Below are 21,411 nucleotides of genomic sequence, written 5' to 3' on the forward strand. Positions count from 1 at the left end.
AGCTAAGTGAGGGAGAAATCATTATTATTAACAACTGTTACTGTTTTATGCACAAAATACTGAACAAGTTGCATCACAACTTCAAGGACAGTGTTTTCCCCAGTCCTGCAGGTTTATGTGAATGTCCGAGCTGTGCACGTGACAAATCAACTAAGCAATATGATGACGTGGGTGGGCTGTCTGTAATCGCGCACCAAACGACTCCGGATAAAAAACACAGACCTATCATTACGGCGGGTTCCAGTGTTCAGTGAGAGCTTTACTTCCTGCTTTTTTCAAAACAATCGCATCTTAATGACGAAAGCGCGCCCGGACTCGGATCGATAAAAAGTACAGTGTGAGTGCGTGCACCTGGGGGAGTAGGGAAGGGTGACATTCGCGCTGGGGCATGGTTTGGTTTGGTTTGGATAGTGTGAGTGCGCCCTAACATGAGCTTCTATTTTAACAGTTTCTCTGCCAACTGCTTTTGTGGAGCAGAGACTTTTATGCGTTACTTTGCGCTTACTTCCGCGTGTGAGGTTTATCTTTTATACTCGGAGACATGCGCACATGGACAAAACCGTGAGAAAGCCGGTTAAGGTGTTTACATGCCACGCGAAATCGGCATAATGAGCAAAAAACTACCTGTGCCGATCGTTTTTTGCTTACGCCATTTATGAGCTTTCTCCGATTAAAGAAAACAGTTTTACGCGTTTACATGACCCCACGTGTTATCAGTTTATTAAGCATAATCGGCGTAAGACTGTGCATGTAAACGCACTCATTATCAGGAAACATAACATACGTTTTCACTGCTATGCGGATGATACCAAGCTTTACATCTCCTCACATCCCAGCAAAACACCAGTTACAGACTGCCAACAGACTGCACCAGCGACACTAGTGACTGGATGGCACATAACTTTCTTATATTAAACTCCAATAAGAGAGAGATACTTATTATTGAACCAAATCGTTCCAAACATAATAGATCCCTTCCCTACCCAGCCCCCAAGCTCCGGAACGATCCACCAACCGACGTCCGAGAACCAGACACAGTCGATAACTCTAAATCTAGATTTAAGACTTTTCTCTTTAACAAAGCATTCACATAATTTGTCTAGTAGAGGGACTTATCTCGCAATAGTTAGTTTGTACAGAAGAAATCTCTCACATAACTCATCTGGGTAATCAGAGGTGGTCTTAACATAGAGGCATAGATAGGCGGCTGCTTCTGGCCCCCTACCAGCAATCATAATAGGGCCCCCCAACCAACCTAATAAATAAATAAAACCTTATCATCATGAACACTTCAAAAGCATGACAACATTAGACCGTTATTGTCGGTTAATTGGGGTAGATAGCTTGCCACCGTTTGCCACTGAACTGGCATTAAAGACGACAGTGGGGCTTCCTGCCTTAGTCAAATGGTTGGGCGTGTTTCATTCTCTTTTAAAGATCGGATTGGGGGCCCCATAGATACCTTCACCTTGGGTACCCAATTTGCTAAATCCTTAATTGTAGGTAATATACATATGCCGCAATAGTTAGCCTGTCTGGAACCGAGCATATATTAAACCACATCACTGTGTGACAATTGCATTACATGTGAATGGCCCCTACGCTAATAGGATTTTGTTTCTCTCTCCCTCTCTCGTCCTCGATCATGAGCACAATGAGACAAACAGACCCAGTTCCAGGAAATGTGAAGGTCGGCACACTTCTGATCTACTGGCCATCCTTCAACGTGATGCCCAGCTGAGGCCTGACCAACGACCACCTGCAGAACCTGTTTAATCTTATTATTCGTATACATAAGAAGGGTCCAACAATTTTAGGACAATGGCAGAGGTTCTGACATGCTCTTTCATTTGGCCTTTTTTCAGTTGCTTTAAAACATAATAATGGCAAGTTTTTCATACCACTGCGTTCAGCACAAACTGGGCTGCAATATTATGTGATCAACATGTATGTACATGTTTGTTTTTTTGAGAGAAAAATGTTTATGCGTGGTTTTTGAAAAAGAAAAAAATTTAAGTCACTGATATAAGTCCACAAAACCCATACTAAACATGTTTTAACAAGACTTTTCTAAACAGAATCTAGTAGTCTAGTGTTTTCTTAAAAATGATGTGAAAATCATTCTGCCTACCTATTCACATAAAAAATTATATTGATTTAGAAATTGTAAGATACTTTTTGTTTAGAGGGGCTGTATGCGAGAAGGATTGATTGACAGCTGAACAAATAAAGTTTCGCATAATGAGCTGCATAAGATTTTCAGATGACTGTTTTCAGATGCCTTTTGACTGATCGTCTAGTTTCTGTTTTCAACGCGTTTCTGTAAGCCATGTGATACTTCGGAAGTGTAATGATTCAAAAAATGATGGTAAATGATGGCTCAACCCGTAAGTACTCTTCAGAGTAAGGTGGTGTTTATTTATACATGCACCAAAGTATTCCAGCAGTGAGATATATATATACAGTGACCCAAAAAATAACCCAAAGTATCAAAACAACGATGACAAAAATAATAAACAAAATAAACTTATATATTGTACAAATATATTTACAGTCACTCTCAGTATCCACTATATACAGGTAGGTTTTGCTCACGGCACCACAGTACCACGCTCGCTCGACTTGGTAAACAAGCCCCATACTGGAGTCTGGCTGCAGCTTATGAAGGCCAGACTCCGCCCCTTTTTCGGGCTACCTCATTATAGCCCCATGGCTCGAGTTCGCCGTTCTAGCTGCCAGCAACCCGATTACACCAACAAACAATACAATAATTCACAATAAAACAAGACAAATAGACGAAGGGTATGTGTGATTTATCCAGTATAAACAACAGAGGGGAAGTATGCATGTTGGATGAAAACTGAACACTACCGGGAATGCGTGTGCACCCGCAACTCCAAGAGCGGCATCTACGGGTAAGGAAGGGTATGTGTGTGTGTGTGTGTGTGTGTGGATGTATGCGTGTCAGTGCTGTCGCTTGCAGCGGTGAAGGATGTGAGGGATCTCACTACTTCACATCATTTTCCCCCTCTCCAGGCCGCGTACTGTCTGAGAACCTGGACAGGTAGTCGGCCACAAGGTTTCTCCTTCCAGGGCAATGTTGGATTTGGAAGGTGTATGGTTGGAGAGCTAGGTACCATCGGGTAATCCATGCATTGTGGGCTTTCATGGTGTGGATCCAGGTGAGTGCCCGATGGTCTGTCTCTATGTCGAATTCCCGACCCAGGAGGTAGTAATGTAAGCTTTCCAGAGCCCACTTTATGGCGAGACACTCCTTCTCAATGGTGGAGTACCTGGTTTCTCTAGGCAGCAGCTTCCTGCTCAGGTAAACCACAGGTTTCTCTGCTCCAGTAGTCCCTTGGGCGAGTACCGCACCAATTCCCTTGTCCGATGCATCCACCTGCACTAGAAATCGTTGATTAAAATTAGGGCTCTGCAACACCGGCTCAGAGCACATCTTCTCCTTCAAGGCACTGAATGCCCCATCGCAGGCCTCGGTCCACTCCACCGGGTTCTTCCCTGCTTTTGTAAGTAAGTCCTGCCAGTACCCCTTACACAGGTCCAGTGGGGTGATGTAGCGTGCCTGTCCTATCTGTTCCAACAGATCGTCAATCCTGGGCATAGGGTAGGCATCAAACTTTGACTGAGCATTTACCTTACGGAAGTCGACACAGACACGCAATGACCCGTCCTTCTTTGGCACAATGACCAGTGGGCTGCTCCACTCACTTGTCGATGCTTCAATGACACCCAACTCCTTCATCATTTCGACTTCTTTCTTCAAGGGGTTTCGCAGCCTTTCTGGAATCCGATAAGGTCGTTGTCTGGATGGTGTAGCGTTCGTGAGGTGGATGGTATGCTGCACAAGCTCCGTTCGTCCAGGCCTTGCTTGGAACAATGACGGGAACTTGTCCAGAAGATCTTGTAATTCAGTCCGCATTGGTCCTTTCAAATGGTTTAAGGTTACCACTGCTCGGTCTCTCTGTGGCCTCATGTCTGGTACAGCTTTCTCCTCTTCTTTCACACTTCTCACCCTCAGTGATGAAACTGGGGGTTTTACCTCCCTCCACTCTTTTAGGAGATTCGCATGGTAGGTCTGGTGTGATCGTCTTTTGTCAGGGTGTAGTACCTCATATGTTACAGGCCCCATCTTCCTCACAATGGTGTATGGTCCTTGCCACTTGGCGAGAAGCTTGTTCGTCGAAGTCGGTAACAACAGCAACACCTTTTGTCCAGGTTGGAACTGACGCATCCTGGCCTGCCGGTCATACCACCGTTTCTGGGCTGCTTGTGCTTCCTGAAGATTCTCTCTGGCTTGTTCTCCATATTTTTCTAGCCGATCCCTCATCTCCAGGATGAACCGCACAATGCTTCTGTCTTCCGAATCAGCTGTAGACCAGGCCTTTTTTAGGATGTCCAGTGGTCCTTGAACTTGCCAGCCATACAGTAGTTTGAATGGTGAAAAGCCAGTTGAAGCTTGAGGTACTTCCCTGTAAGCAAATAGAACAAAGGGTAGCCACTTATCCCAGTCACGACCAGTGTCTGCTACGAACTTCCGTAACATGCCCTTCATTGTCTGGTTAAAGTTTTCCACCAGTCCATCTGTCTGTGGGTGGTAGGGACTGGTCCTTATTGCTGTGATGCCCAACTGCCGATGTAGCTGTTTCATCAGGCTAGAGGTGAAATTCGTCCCCTGGTCCATGAGGATCTCGTCTGGGATGCCTACCCTGGAAAACAGCTGGGTGAGAGAATGTATAATTTTTGGTGTGGTGATGGTGCGGAGTGGGAAGGCTTCGGGGTAACTTGTGGCATAGTCACAGATGACCAGAATGTACCTATGTCCTGCACTGCTTTTCTCCAGTGGTCCCACAATGTCCATGGCAATGCAGTGGAAAGGGGTGGTTATGATGGGTAATGGGTGTAAGGGGGCTTTACCCCGCTGACGCCCAGCACTGGTCTTTTGACAAATGGAACATGTAGTGCAATATGTTTGAACATCAGTGTACATGGTAGGCCAGTAAAAGCGTGAACTAATGCGAGTGTATGTCGTTTGCTGTGCCAGGTGTCCTGCCCTTGGAATGGTATGTGCAAGCTGTAAGACAAGAGGTCTACAACACAATGGTAACACCAGATGTAAAACATCATTAGTTTGAACATACAAAATATCATCATGAATGACATATTCATCTTCACCCACACTAGGCTTTTGTTGCCCTTCAGCTTTTGCAAACAGTGATTTTAAGGTCACATCTTCCCTTTGTAGCTTAGCTATGTTTTCTGGAACCTGCCAATCAGTAACATTAAGTCCCTCGGTATTAAGTTTGGGGACTGGGGTACCCAGACATTTCAACATTCGTCGCTGCCGACGTGTCTTTCTTGGGCCTTTGGTCCCACCCTGCAACAGACTACCATCCAAGTCTGGCAGTGGTTGCAGACATGCCTTAGCTTGGGCGCTGGTTAATACAGAAAATGAACCAACTGGTGGCATAGTATTCACAATCATATCATCAGTGTCCCGGTTTCCCTGATCAACAACCAGTTCACTTAAAATTGGGAGGTCTCTCCCCAAAATCATGTCTGCTGGTAAGGTTGTAACTAATGCTACATTCATCAGATACATTTGCTCTTGTACCCCCACTAACACTTCTGCTTTGGGATACCTCTTTACATCCCCATGAACACATTGTACATCAGTGGTATTAGCATAGTCAACATTTGAAACATGGCATGATTTAATCAATGAAAGTGCACTACCAGTGTCCAGCATTGCTTTCAATGAATGTCCATTTACTGTAATGTCCAAAAGCATGTTGTTATTTTGACTCATATCAGTGTCTATTTCAGTGTTCTCCTCTCTGGGAGCATAACAAAACCCTGTTAGCTTTGATTTACGTGCCGGGCACACCGCAGCTTTGTGCCCCGGCTGCTGACATGAGAAGCAAATCAGTTTTTGTGATGTTACAGTCTTAGGTTCAGGTGAGGCCTCCTGTAGCTTATCAGAGTATGAGAAACGTGCTTTACCTTTAGCTGGTTGGGTGCGTGGGCCAGAGTGATGGGCATTCATGTACTGCTGCGCCAACTTTGCCGCTGCCAGTCCTGAGTCCGGTTTGTGTTCTTTCACCCAGGTACGGCTGTCATAAGGAAGTACTTGGAGCAGCTGCTCCAAGATGATCAGCTCACCGACTTCCTCTGGCGTATGCAGATCTGGGCGTACCCATCGGTTGTAAAGATTCCGCAGACGATGATAGGTTTCTGCTGGTGACTCACCCTGTGGTACCGTTGTTGCCCGGAATCGTTGCTGATACGTTTCTGCTGAGATGTTGAATTTTTCCAGCAATGCATCCTTCAGGTGATCATCCTACATCAGTCGGAATACCATGTAACCGAAAGACGTGACTAATCAAAACCTGAGCCATCTCTTTTGCAGAAGGAAGCTTGGGCAGGGGAATAAAATGAACCGCCTTCAAAAAGCGATCCACCACAGTTAGAATAACAGTGTTACCATTAGATGCCGGTAAGCCGGTGACAAAATCAAGGGCTATATGAGACCAGGGGCGGGAGGGCACGGGCAAAAGATTTAAGCAGACCAGCGGGTGGTAAATTAGATGCTTTATTACGAGCACAAACCGAACAGGCTAATACAAACTGTCTGACGTCTGTAGACATAGAAGGCCACCAAAAACGCTGACGGACGGGAGCCAACGTTCTCCGAATACCTGGATGGCCGACAAACTTGGACTCGTGACCCCACCGGATGACATCGGAACATAACCGCTCAGGAACCCATAGGCAACCCGCTGGACACCCCTCCGGAACTTCCCCCTTCCGACGGCCTCTCTCACCCGCTGTTCGATTCCCCATACGAGGGCGCCGACCACTCTCCCCACCGGGAGAATTGTCTCAGTCCGCTCTGAATCAGACTTCTCGAACAAACGGGAGAGAGCATCAGGTTTTGTATTCTTCGAGCCAGGCCGGTACGAGAGAGTGAAGTTAAAACGATCAAAGAAGAGTGCCCACCGAGCCTGCCTAGATGTTAGTCTTCTGGCCGAACGGATGTACTCAAGATTCTTATGATCCGTCCAGACCAGAAAGGGCTCTGAGGTTCCCTCCAACCAGTGACGCCATTCACCCAAAGCGAGTCTAACCGCCAACAGCTCCCGATTCCCTATGTCGTAATTACGTTTTGCTGGGTTTGACCGGTGAGAGAAAAAAGCACACGGATGTACTTTCCCATCAATAGACGATCGCTGAGATAAAATGGCGCCTACCCTGACATCAGATGCGTCCACTTCCACTATAAATTGTTTAGCCGGATCGGGAATAGAAAGGACAGGCGCAGAGATGAACCGGGACTTTAACGCATCAAAGGCCTCCTGAGCCTCTCTATTCCAACGGAAACATACGTTAGGTGAAGTGAGAGCGGTAAGAGGTTTAGCGATCTGACCAAAATTTCTGATGAAACGGCGATAAAAATTGGCAAACCCCAGAAATCGCTGAAGCTCTTTCCGAGTGTCGGGTACTGGCCAATCGGCAACCGTCTTAACTTTAGCGGGATCGGGACGAATCTCTCCCTCGGCAATAACAAAACCCAGAAACAAAACCGACTCCTTGTGGAACTCGCACTTCTCCGCCTTCACAAACAGTTGATTCTCTAAAAGCCGTTGTAAAACCATGCAAACGTGCTGAGTGTGTATCTGCATGGAGGGAGAAAAGATGAGAATGTCATCGAGATACACAAAGACAAATCTGTTAATCATGTCACCCAGCACTTCATTGACCATGGTCTGAAAGACAGCCGGAGCGTTACAAAGACCGAACGGCAGAACAGAATATTCCCAGTGTCCCGAGAGGGTGTATTAAAGGCTGTCTTCCACTCATCGCCCTCTTTAATAAGTACCAAGTGATAAGCGTTGCGCAGATTTAGCTTGGTAAATACGCACGCTCACTGTAATAATTCGAATGCTGATGACATTAATGGCAAGGGGTACTTATTCTTAACAGTAATGTCATTCAGCCCTTGATAATCAATGCACGAACGAAGAGACCCATCTTTCTTCTTAAGAAAAATCCAGCACCGGCTGGAGACGAGGAGCGGCGAATGAGACCGGCTTTAAGAGCGTCATTAATGTATTTGTCCATAGCCTCTCTTTCTAGTTTAAATAGGGAAAATGTACGACCCTTAGGCGGAGATGTGTTGGGACGTAGTTTGATTTCGCAATCATAGAGAAGTGGCCCGGGATTTACTGAAAACCTGATGCAGATCCGAGTACTCCGCCGGGACCCCTGAGAGATCGACGGCCGGAACCTGCGAAACAGAACAAGAGACAAGAGAAGGAGCAGGACCAAGACAAGAAACATAACACGAAGACTTCCAAGATAACACAACATTGTTCTGCCAATCAACGTGAGGATTATGTTTGGATAACCAGTCATGACCTAAAATGACTGGTGATTGTGAATCCTCTAAGATGTAAAATTCAATCTCCTCACGATGATTGCCAGAAACAAACAAACTCACAGGGGGTGTGCGGTGCGTGATCACAGCCATATGCTGACCCTTCAACGTCCAGGTAGACAAAGGAGAGGAAAGAGGGATGAATGGAATACCCCAGGACTTGGCCAACCCAGCATCCAAAAGACACGCCTCCGCACCGGAATCCAGCAACGCCTGTGAATGGAAAGAATTAACAATAACGGGAAGAGTGGTACTGCTTACAGGAGATTTAAATGATGATGCGCCCACTGAGACTCCCAAGTTCATCGGCGGGCGTGAGCTTTTACCGGACATGTAGCCGCCAAGTGCCCCGGCTTGCCACAATACAAGCAGAGACCATTAGACAGACGACGACTTCTCTCACCAGCAGAGATACGAAACTTGCCTAGCTGCATAGGCTCCTCGGTGGCCATTTCCGAAGTGATCTCCCCTGGTTCCGACATCAGATGGCGAAATGAGCAACGCAGATCTCTCTGCCGATGGCGAGACTCAACCCTCAGAGCCAGATCGATGGCAGCCTCCAGTGACATGGGTGGCTCCCTCAGTGCAATCTCGTCTTGAATTGCCGGTGTGAGACCCTCGAGGAATTGAGCTCTTAATGCCGCGTCGTTCCAGTTGCAGCAAATAGCGAGAGTCTTAAATCTGATGGCAAAGTCAGTAACAGAGTCATTACGTTGCCGTAATCTCACCAATTCAGCCGCTGCCATGTCTCCCTTGAGTGAACGATCAAATAATTTCAACATCTCCTCCTCTAGAGCCTCGAATGATAACGTAAATGGAGCCTTAGCCCCCCAGGCAGCCATACCCCAGTCTCTTGCTCTTCCCGTGAGTAATGTCAGAACAAAGGCCACCTTGGAAGTGGATGAAGAAAAGCGACGGGGTTGGAGCTTAAAGCCGAGAGAGCACTTTTGCAAAAAGGATCGGCAGGTGTGGGGATCGCCGTTGTTGGTAGAAGGTGTTGCCGTGTGTGGCTCCCGTTCAGTAAAAACGACTCCTCCGGATGTAGCTGGAGGTTCACTGTGAGAAGCCACTTGGTCCAACCGATTACTAAGCTCCTTAAATTGCTCAGACAAAATGTTGAAGTCTCTGGCCGCAGCAGTCAGTAATGAAGAGTGTTGTTCAATGACCGCCCCCTGCTGGTGAAGGGCGGTCTGCACCTCCAGACTCTCCAAACTTGCTGACTCCATTGGTGGCGCGCTCATCTGTCAGGAAAGACTTCGGAGTCAATTGCAAGTTAACAGAGTTTATTGAGAAAAATAGAAAATTAGAGAGCTGGAGTGCAAAGTCACTGGTAAGATCCACACACGGCATACACCCTCGACTCACTCTGGATGTGATCACTACTGTGGGAATGATGCACGCCCAACAGTAGGAGAGAGTGAGTCGGCACTACAAGATAGTCCAGTACAGATCTGAAGAGAGAGAGCCACCCACGCTCTCCGTCGAGAACACCAGCACAGTCACCACACGTGACAGAGGGATGAAACACGCCGCCCTGAAGGCGAATGACAGGCGGAGATGGAAGGTGGTAAATCCAATATTCCCAGACGGAGTAATCCACTGTGGAATCCTAATGTAGATGAAGCTACCCGGAAGTAACTGGTATACCGCCTAATAACGAATCGAACCAGCTGTTCCGAGAAACAGTCAATAGAGTCAATGTAATCCACAATGGTGAAATAGTATAATCAACTCACGGGTGATGGTGTAAGCCGATGGGAAACAGAGACAGTTGGTGTACCGCCTAATAACGAAGCGAACCAGCGACAAACAAAGTCAATAAGTTCCAGTAATCCACAAGCGAGCGGTCCGGGCGAAAACGAGCCTCCGGATGCCGTAATCCAAACCTGGGGTAACTAGAGAAGGAAACAAGGAAGCGTCCGACAAGACAAGGCAGAGCAGCAAGACTGTGATCAAACAAATGAGCGCGTAACGAAAGACAGGACTACGTGCAATATAAAGGAAAAGGTAAACGAGACACCACCGGAACAATTATCGAAACAAGGGGGCGGAGTTAGTGAACACACGAGGAACCGGCACCACAAGTAAACAAACACACACACACATACCCCACACACAGCCATCGATCACCCAGCAGTCATGACAGATGGCTCAACCCGTAAGTACTCTTCAGAGTAAGGTGGTGTTTATTTATACATGCACCAAAGTATTCCAGCAGTGAGATATATATATACAGTGACCCAAAAAATAACCCAAAGTATCAAAACAACGATGACAAAAATAATAAACAAAATAAACTTAGGTAAAAACGCTAATCACTGTACAAATATATTTACAGTCACTCTCAGTATCCACTATATACAGGTAGGTTTTGCTCACGGCACCACAGTAGCACGCTCGCTCGACTTGGTAAACAAGCCCCATACTGGAGTCTGGCTGCAGCTTATGAAGGCCAGACTCCGCCCCTTTTTCGGGCTACCTCATTATAGCCCAGGTAGGTATTACATTTCCTTCATCTTCCACTTTTAGATCACTTAATAATAACATAATACCAACATAATAACAAAACAAACCCCTGATCATAAATAATGATCAAAACAATAATAACATAACCATTATTGTTCTCTCTTCCAAATCTCAATTTCTGGGCACCCCTATACAAAAACACAAATGGTTTCACCGGGTTCTGGCTCACTGCGCCGGCGCGGCGCTGACTGATGACGTCATAAGCGATCGCTTTCCCATGGCTCGAGTTCGCCCGTCTAGCTGCCAGCAACCCGATTACACCAACAAACAATACAAAAATTCATAATAAAACAAGACAAATAGACGAAGGGTATGTGTGATTTATCCAGTATAAACAACAGAGGGGAAGTATGCATGTTGGATGAAAACGGGTAAGGAAGGGTATGTGTGTGTGTGTGTGGATGTATGTGTGTCAGTGCTGTCGCTTGCAGCGGTGAAGGACGTGAGGGATCTCACTACTTCACAGCGCATATGAACTTTAAAAACAAATCGCATATGGTGTCCATGTGCACGAGCTTGCATCTCCGTGTAAAACAACACAGTGTCGCGTGTAAAGTGCATTGTATGGAATTACGTTGCATGTAAACATTATATGGAGTCATATTACAGCACACACTTAAAAGATCCTGCAGTGCAGCCTCACTGAAAGTTTCTGTGAAGGATACGAAAGTGAATTACTGTGTCTAACACTGTACAACATGTAACAGATATCCGACATTACGTGAGTCACGTGTCCTCTTTGGAAACAAGCATGTAAACAATATCCCTGCTGAAAAAAACAGCTTACAAGCAAGACCAGCATATGTTGTGTTTTGGTGCTGGTATGCTGGTGACCACCAGCTAAAACAGCATAGACCAGCATAATTCCCATGCTGGTCCATGCTGGTTTGATGCTGTTTTTCTCAGCAGGGATATGGAATCATATTACAACACACACTTAAAAGATCCTGCAGTGCAGCCTTACTGAAAGTTGCCATGAAGAATATGAAAGTGAATAACACTGTACGACATGTGACATTTATCCATCATTACGATTACGTGACTTCACGCATCCTCGTTTGTAAACAATGCAAAAGTTTTCAATCTGAAGCGTGCAGTCTGCTGAGGTCGCTTATGTAGGCTGAACTGCACATAGTGGTGTGCCGGTTTTAGAATTGGTAATGACGGTTATGATGTGAGTCAAATGTGACGGTTCTTAACATAACCGTCGGTGGGGGTTGCTTGTTTAAATGCTCGTGATTGACGCAAAGTGTCATTTTACCATAAAATCATGAATGTGATGACAAGTGTGTTTTAAACATTAATGACTCAGAGCAATTTAACAGAAAGCAATGAAATATAAAAAAACACACTGTTGCCAGAATCCTCTATCTAAAACCTATCTTAATAACCTTCAGAGAACAAGATTTGTGCCATGGGCTTTTTATGTCAATAATTCTGTCATTACACGGACCAGAACAGCACGAAAACAATGTGGATTAAAAAGCGTTTTGAAGAGGTTTCGCTCATAAATGCAGGTAAAAGAAAGTAATGTTCAGATTGTTGTACTGTTATTAAACTGCACAGTATGCGCTATTGCAACCGGTGTAAAAGCACAATGGCCATGCACGGAAACGCTCTCCGCATACGCGCTGCTCAGTGCTCACGCTTGCGATGTGAAACCGGCGTTTGAATTAACTAGACACTGATTAGCTACTTGCTCTACGTTTATTTAAAATTAACAGCAAGACAACTAGCAGTGAATATAGAAGTGGATAGTGGATAGATTAACATTGGAGGATTTGAACTTGAAAAGGTTGGGTTAGGGTTAACCCTAACCCATTAATGAGGATAAATAAGTTACTTACTTCAGAAATATATCCTCCTCCAGTGCGTCTTCCTTTGTTCTTCTTCAAAGGTAACATTAAAGATAAACGCTTCTCTTCCTCAATGTCCAGACATAAATGAAGATACAGTATACCTCACGTGTGTGTATAAAGTTTATCATCCAAACATGCGGTAAAGTCCCAGGGGCTTAACTTAGCACCCTCTACTATACGTTAAATTAAAAATACACTCGCTTATAATGTTGATTAATAGCTGCACCAAATTTTGCTGCTTATGCAATCTGTATTATGTTATGCTATCTGTCGATTTTTCTGTGCTTTTCACTGCTTCTATTAATGTAAAGCTGCTTTGAAACAATTACCAATTCTGAAAAGCGCTATATAAATAAAATTGAATTGAATTGAAAATAAATCAACTTTTTTATCATATTCTAATTATATGACCAGCACCTGCATGTTTATAATTTCTTGATTTGTTCTTATTTTATTTTCCTTATTTACATTTTTTTTCTGATCCACCCTATTTCACAGAGGTCCAATCAGTTTAAAATACCTGGCCTTGCAAACTGGTCAGTCGTACTGACATTGTGAAACTGACCACAAACATTATTAAATATAGTGAATGAAAGGCAAAAAAAATCAGATATGAGTTATAAAATAACTTTTTATTTGAATGTTTTAATGTGTTGACACAAAAAAACTTTATTTAAATGTTTCATTGATACAAGTTGTTAGAAAATAAATGCGTAGTGACGTCATTTCTTGATGACGTCGGGAACCAAAGAATCAGCTTTTTGAACCGGTTCAATGAGCCGAACTGTCCAAAAAGAACGGGTTCGCAGAAATGAATCAGACTTTGCATCACTACAGGTGTATTTATTGAACAAACGACGTTAAGGACAGACAAACAGCGTACAGACAGGCAACTCCAAAACAACACTCTTGACAGTCACTGATACACAGATTAACTTTAACCGTTATTGAACTGACGATGGGGACAACAGACCATGACTGAGTGTTTGAAGCTGACTTAAATAGTACAGGCAGGTGATGGAGAACAGGTGACAGTGATTAGTAAACAGGGCAGGTGAATCATTGAGGGAGAGTGAGTGAGGGGTCAGGAATTTCACGTTTAAAACAGTGCGCAACGTTTAGGTACGGTTTCCGGTTTGAACACCATGTTTCCTGTAAATGTTTCGATGTGCAACGGGGTTTGAGATACGTTTTCTCTTGTTTGGTGGGTGTGTCAAAACTGCCATCCAATCAGCAGCAACATGTAAATAAACCATGCGGTACTGAAGAGACAGCTCGCACAATAAGTTGCGAATTGAAATGTTCTCTTTCATTGTGGACAGTAAGTATTTAACAAATATTTATATTAATTTCATCAGGCTCCAGAAACATAAAAAAAGAACACAAGAAATGGCCTTCTCAGCTACCGTAGTTGCAACTCTTGCGTCATCGGAAAAGGGTGTTCAACAAATTATCGTTTCGGTTTACTTTGTGCAACGTTTTGTCGGGGCTGACGCAGCCCTGGTGAATCTGTAACAATTAGGCAGCTATAAAACCCCATCCGAGTTTCTCTTTAAAATATTCTGATAGTTTCAATAAACATTATTTATTGAGCTGCAAAAAAACCTTTGCTGCTGCTTTGTTTATAGTCAACAGATCTTTGTTGTGGTTTGTATTATAAATGTAGCATTTCTATGAAAATGTTTTCATTCAATTAAACAAACAGAGAATTAATTACTCTAAAGAAATAATAAACATTACTGCTGCCACAAACTATTGTTTTGATAATTTACTAATATGAATGAATGTTGAGATAAAACTTACTCAGCTTTTTTGGTGTTTTTGATCACTGGCAGAAGTCGAATCACAGCTTCATCAGATCTTCCGTATTTCCCCAGCTCAAACGTCTCTTGAGTTTCTTCTGACATCAGCAGCACAAATGCTAGTGCTGACCACTGAACAGATGAGAGGTTTTGAGACGAAAGATTTCCTGAATTCAGATACGTCTGGATTTCTGTGATCAGTGAATTATCTTTTAGTTCACTCAAACAGTAAAAGAGATTGATGCTCTTCTCTGCTGATTCTGTTTCCTTAATGTTCATTTTGATATAATCAGCAGTCTCTCTCATATTTTCATCTTCATCTGTGATCTTCAGTTTGGGCAGAAATTCCTTCAACTCATTCTGATTGGACTTCAATGAAAGACCCATGAGGAACCGAAGGAGAAGGTCCAGGTGTCCGTTCTTGCTCTGAAGAGCATTTTTAATTGCAGTCTTATGAAGGTCAATTAGTGAATTTTTTAATTTCCATTCCAGTTGTTCACCCTGGGTGAGAAGGAAAGGATTTGTTTTTGTATCTTTGTATATGATAAGCACATAGAGAGCAGCAAGAAATTCCTGAACGCTGAGATGTACAAAACTGTAGACATTTATCCCAGAAACTGGCTTTTCTGTCTGAAATATTTGAGTGCATAAGCCAGAGTAAACCAGACCTTCACTGACATCCAAACCACATTCTTCAAGATCTTTTTTGTTGAAAATCAGGTTTTCTTTCTGAAGCTGTTTAAAAGCCAGTTTTCCCAGTTTCAGAATAACATCTTCAATAGATTTAAGATCATCACTGTATTTTTCTTTCATCTGTGTTATTTGAGTAAGTAAGAAGTAAATGTACATCCCTGTGAGGGTTGTGGGAATTTTTTCATGATCCTCTTGATCCAGCAGAGGCTGAAAAACACAGAGCGAGATCCAGCAGAAGACAGGAATGTGACACATGATGTAAAGACTCCTGGATTTCTTCATGTGTGAAATGATTTTCTCTGCCACATCAGGATTGCTGTTTTTGGTGAAGTATTTCTCCTTCTGCTCATCGTTGAATCCTCGGACCTCTGTCACCTGATCAATGTATTCTCGAGGGATTTGATGGGCTGCTGCTGGTCTGGAGGTGATCCAGATGAGAGCAGAAGGAAGCAGTTTTTTCTTGATCAAGTTTGTAATGATGACACCCACTGTTGTTTTTTTATGAACATCTGTCAATATCTTACTCTTCTTAATTGTTAATGGGAATCGACACTCATCCAGGCCATCAAAGATGAACATGACTTTACCTTCATCTTTAGGTAATGATGAGAGTTGTTTAACACAGCTAAAGTATTCGTGAATCAGATCCATTAGACTGTAATCCTCTTCAATCAAATTCAGATCACAGAAGGGCAGAGGAAAAACAAAGATAATTTCCTGATTTTCTTTTCCTTCAGCCCAGTCAAGGATGAATTTTTTGACAGAGACAGTTTTTCCCACACCTGCGATGCCCATCGTCAGCACTTTTCGGTTTTGTCCATCACACTGGACTTTAAATAAGTCATTGCATTTGATGGGTGTGTCCTCAGCAGGAGTTCGGTTGTGATTTAATTCAATCTGTCTCACTTCATGCTCACTCACTGCTCCTCCAGTCTCATTCTTTACTATGAAGAGATCAGTGTAAATATCATCCAGTCGTTTTACATGGCCAGTCTGTGAATTACCATCCAATATTTGCTCATAGTGCCGTTTTAAGGACTCCTTCAATCTGTTGCTGAGCTCGCTGTAATCACTATCATTAGCTTTTTTGTCAACTGTAACTGCACATTCATGAAAGAAAAACAAACAAACAGAGTAAATGACATCATGACACTTGACGAATTTCTCCATTTAAACATTTACATGAGATAAAACTCTTTGCTTTACCTTCCTTGTGTTTATTTTCTAGCTGTTCGGCCAACTCGTTCTTGTTCATCTTCCTCAGGATCTCAATTGTGACCTTCACAGCCTTTTCTGCTCCATACGAGTCTTTCATCTTATCTACTGTATCTAAGACATCTGCATTCTCCAGTTTAGAAGCTGGAATATCATAATAATTCCTCAGGTGCCATTGAAAGTGTTTCAGACCAGGTCCATCCAGTTCTTCTAGTGTGTTCTTGAGCTCTAAAACAGACGCCATCTTCCAACACTGACCCACTTCTACAGGACACGAAAAACAACATTTTAGATCTAAAGTTCAGATGATGTTTGTATTGTGAAATGATGCTGTGATGAGATCAGTCATAAGTCTGACACATAGAGACAGTGAGTGATCAGTTGTGCTGCAGAGCTTTACAGTCACTGAATAGATCACGGCCTAAACTTGAAATCACATCTACTTGTGTGATAGTCAGTAATCCTCAGTAACTCACACAAACATATACTAGCATAACTAGCCTGATAATATCATCCTCTGCTACTTCACTTTGCTTCGTGGACAGAGTCTGGCAGGGCATAATTGACAAGCTTTTACTTTCTCGAGGGGGGGGCGCTAGTCTGAAGTTTAAAATCATTGGTGTAAACGTAAGCCAATCACATAATGTTTGGTTATGATGTGTGTTATGCGCCGGCTCAACCGCATCAGTTCTGTTGAACACAGCTCTTTATTGATTTTGAGTCTGTCAGAAATGCTGCAACATAATTGCAAGACTGCAGCATGACATGGCAATATTTAAGGACTGGAAAAGAAACGAGACATTGACCTGTCAAAATGGTGCCAGTTCAAGCTCGATCGGTAATAGTTGATCAATTAAACTTTTCTCAAAACCTGTCAGGAGTAGGTTCACAACAATACCTCCATTCAAAATGTTTAACAAACACTCTTCGTGTTTGGGATTCAGTTGGCAAATGCCAGAAATATTCCCCACAACAGAGCCAATAGCATCCCGTGTCTAAACTACGATCTTACATTCGGTGCTTAGTGTCTACGTCACGGCTCTTAGCCCGCCCTCTGTTTGTTGATTGGCCCGGCTGTTTTGGAGCCAGAGGAAAAGGTGTAGAAGGGTTGCCTTCCTTGCTGATCTAATGGCGGAGTTATCCAGTGTTTGTCTTTAAGACATGTGCTCACCAGAGCGGGAAGCTGTGGAGGAGCTGCTGCCTGGGTATCGTAGATCCAACGTCCAGCACAGCGTGCCTCACATCTCCCTGGCCCCAAACCTACGAAAGCGACCGAAGCATGCAAGGACCTCATCCCCCACATGTGCAGCTTCATGGATAGTGTTCGGGTGAAAGGACACTTCACCGCCCAGCATGAAAACGGTAAGACTGCGCTTGTAATTGTAACCTGTATTTCATGCCACATGATTAGTTTAGCTTCTTCCGTCAGCAAAGAGGGTTTTACATGCACTAAGTGTAATGAAGTAGTAAGGCTAACTGAGAAGGTTACAGAACTAGAAGCCCGCATTCAAACGCTAGTTGAGGATAGTAAGACCGCTAATGTTAATGTTAAAGACACTGTTTCGGATGTGCCTAGTGTTAATGTTAATGCATATGGCTCGGTTCCGACATCAGAGTCAGACTAACTGGATGACTGTGAGGCGGCATAGTCGTATTCGGGACCCACCACATGCTCCTGTCATTATTTCTAACCAGAGATGGGAAGTAACGGAGTACAAATACTTTGTTACTGTACTTAAGTAGATTTTTCTGGTATCTGTATTTCACTTTTTATTTTTCTGACAACTTTTTACTTTTACTTCTTACATCTTTTCACAAATATCTGAACTTTTTACTTAGATTTTTAAACCAGGCTCGTTACTTTAGTTTTAATCTGTATTTGTTTATTTTAAAAAATCAGATTGGGAGATTTGACTTGTTCCTATGCAATCTCTCCCCAGTCCTCCGCCCCTGCGTCTGTCCGCGTGTCTAGCTGTAAAAGCACACATATCTCTGACGCTATCACATCACACAGTAAGGCAGTAGCTGTCACGGATCTGCCATGTTCCTTATCACCCACTAATTACCCACGATCAGTGTTGGTCAAGTTATTGATTACTGATTACTTCCCTAAGAAAGTAATCCCGTTACTTTACTGATTACTTATTTTCAAAAGTGATTAGTTACTTTACTAATTACTTTTCAAAAACATGATGCACAACCTGAATATGCTACAGTATAAAGCAACAGGGCCCGGTTGCATAAAGCACCTTAAATGTAATTTTCCCTTAAGTTCACCCTTATGTTTCATTAAAACTTAAGGGTGCGGCAAAAAAATCATATGTTTTTTCTGTTGCATCTCCATGGCAACAATAGTATTTTATAACAACAAACCTGGGTCGCTGTCGTGAAACATTTAAAGATGCTGTACGTAACGTTTCTACTTAAACGAATCCCTTTTCAATTGCCTGTGTGCGAATGGGTTGTAATCTCACATTAAAATTATCCACTTTGCAGGTTTGGCTATTACCTCTGAAAAAAAATATTATAATTTTTATGGGAAAGTACCGGGTCGGATTTGGCGCGAAATCCAGTGACGTCACCCGCATGCGCGTTCCCGAGCCTCTCGCCTCGTCTACTGATAAAGCGCTCAACAGCGACGACACTGTCTGATAACAGACTGAAACGACCTGCTCCCAGCACAACACAGACTCCAACACAAACTCCACATATTGTGAAGAAAAAAGTTATCGGCTGAAGCTCGTAAGGCCAAACGTGAATCGGATCAACTTCGGATTTAAAAAAAACAGGGATTAACATTGGCAGGGCATTTGAATTATGGAGAAACCTCCGCTTTGTTTTGGGTATAAAAACGGTTCCGGAGTTGGCTTTCATCCTTTTGGACAGGTAAGCTAACATTACTACAAAGCATGTCAAATATATTTCGATTATGTGCTTTAGTTTTTTTAGATGTTGTTTCGGTTTGCTAGCCTTCGCTTTAGCGTGTGTTCACCCAGCCGTCGTCGATCGATGACGTAAAACTGTGGACGCGTTTGTTTGCGTGCGTCCGATTTTTAAAAGTCTTTAAACTCGTACAGTCTGACATTGATGGAAACTGAGATTTTACAGTGTGACATGGACTTAACTACGATATTGATTACACAGTGTGGCAAGCAACAATCCTAAAGGACTATTTAAAATAGCACAGTGTATACCAGGCTTTACTGTTATACTGAAATTGTTCAGTGTAGTTCACTAACCGTTTTCGTTATCTTACCGTAAATGTACCTACGTAACACCACATTACACAGGCTAAATGCAGTCAATTAAACGTTGCAGTGGGAGTTTACCTGAGTTTCCAGCATGTTGTGTGATGCTTTCTCCGGTGTGTTACATCTCAGTCTGGCCTTCGATTATGAGTTCGAGCACGCGCTTGTAAACTTATTGGTTGCAATCTGAAACATCACCGCTAGAGGCCGCTGTAAACTACATACAGCGCCTTTAACGATTACCCTTACCTAAGAGAACCATTTAAGGGATTATACTGTATGCAACACACTTAAATTATTCTCTTACAGTAGGTAAGCGGAATTTACCCCTTAAGTGTCATACTTAAGGGAAAAACTTAAGGTGGTTTATGCAACCGGGGCAAGACCTTTCAGCCTAATTCTATTCTTTCTGCATATTCCATCATCTAAAATGTTATCAAATAAAACATTATCTGTTTTAACCTCTCGACGCGCACTAATTCGTGGGCGTGATGGCATCGTTTTTTTTTTAACGCTGCTAACAATATACATATAGCATACTGTCTACAAACATTCATAATATTAAATTAACATTACTATACATGGTTTAAAAGATCTACGGGTTTAGCATCAGTGTATGATCTCTGTTTTGAGATACAGATGCTCTAGCATCATAAATGTTGTATTTTATTAAAGAAGTCCAGATGACAACATGCAGAATATAAACGGGACTTCTTACCTTGGTGTTAATATAATAATCGCGAGTCGAATCTAGTCTGTTTCAGATGTGTGAATAACCCATGAAATCAGTCTAATAGAATTCATCAAATGACCATTTTTGTCCACAAATGCGTATAATCCATGAAATATAGATATATAGTCTGTTGTTTTACATCAGATTTCGTGTGAACGTGTATGAGATGGAGCCACAGCGGTCATGTCAGCTGGGGGTTCAGGGATTTTTTCAGTAAATTTCAAATAAATTTCATAAGGTGTTTGATTAGATTTGAGGTGGAATTTTTCGCTGTGTATAAAAGTTTTATTCCCACAGCGGAGTGTACAGCGGACGCTGATGTTTTTGACACCTTTAACTGGATTAAACTCAAAGTAATGTCGGTACTTCAAAGCATTAAACGCTGCATAATCTTGTTCTCTTCCACGCTCCATGTTGTCTTTTCACGTTAACACTACACTGACTGATGGCGCGGCGCTCATACGTCATTGTCACCCGACTTGCGTCACGACACGAGAGAGCCTCACGAAACAAAATCAAGATTAAAAAATAACGCAGCCTGCTTACGGGGAAGTAACAGTAATCTAATTACTGTTTTTGTAAGTGTAATCCCTTACTTTACTTGTTACTTGAAAAAAGCTTTACTTGTAACGCGTTACTGCCCATCACTGCCCACGATCACTATCACCCATCTTCTAATTCACCACACCTTTCGCAGCCTCATTACTCACCCTTTAAAAGACTCTCACAGGCACACAAACATTGTCCGGTCTAGTCTATACTATACTGCTTTATGTAACCTGACTCTCTCTTTGCATCTCAGAGGATCTATTTGTCATCATCGTTGGAATTTGAATTACTGATATGTAATACCTCTACATATTTTGTTAAATGATGGTAA

At 43.0% G+C, this 21,411-nt stretch overlaps 1 protein-coding gene across 1 annotated transcript in view; it reads right to left on the reverse strand.

The window, feature by feature from the left end:
- The window catches only part of LOC129426521 (NACHT, LRR and PYD domains-containing protein 3-like), a 48,972-nt gene that overhangs the window by 15,248 nt on the left and 12,313 nt on the right, over nucleotides 1-21,411 (reverse strand). Inside the window, exons 2-3 of the mRNA XM_073856735.1 lie at nucleotides 16,512-16,814; nucleotides 14,644-16,417 (exon numbers count right to left, since the gene is read on the reverse strand). Of these exons, the coding sequence (XP_073712836.1) occupies nucleotides 14,644-16,417; nucleotides 16,512-16,794 (2,057 nt within the window). The 5' untranslated portion in view covers nucleotides 16,795-16,814. The remainder of the gene's footprint in view (nucleotides 1-14,643; nucleotides 16,418-16,511; nucleotides 16,815-21,411) is intronic.

This window comes from Misgurnus anguillicaudatus, chromosome 19 (assembly GCF_027580225.2).
Source record: "Misgurnus anguillicaudatus chromosome 19, ASM2758022v2, whole genome shotgun sequence".
Lineage (NCBI taxonomy): Eukaryota > Metazoa > Chordata > Actinopteri > Cypriniformes > Cobitidae > Misgurnus > Misgurnus anguillicaudatus.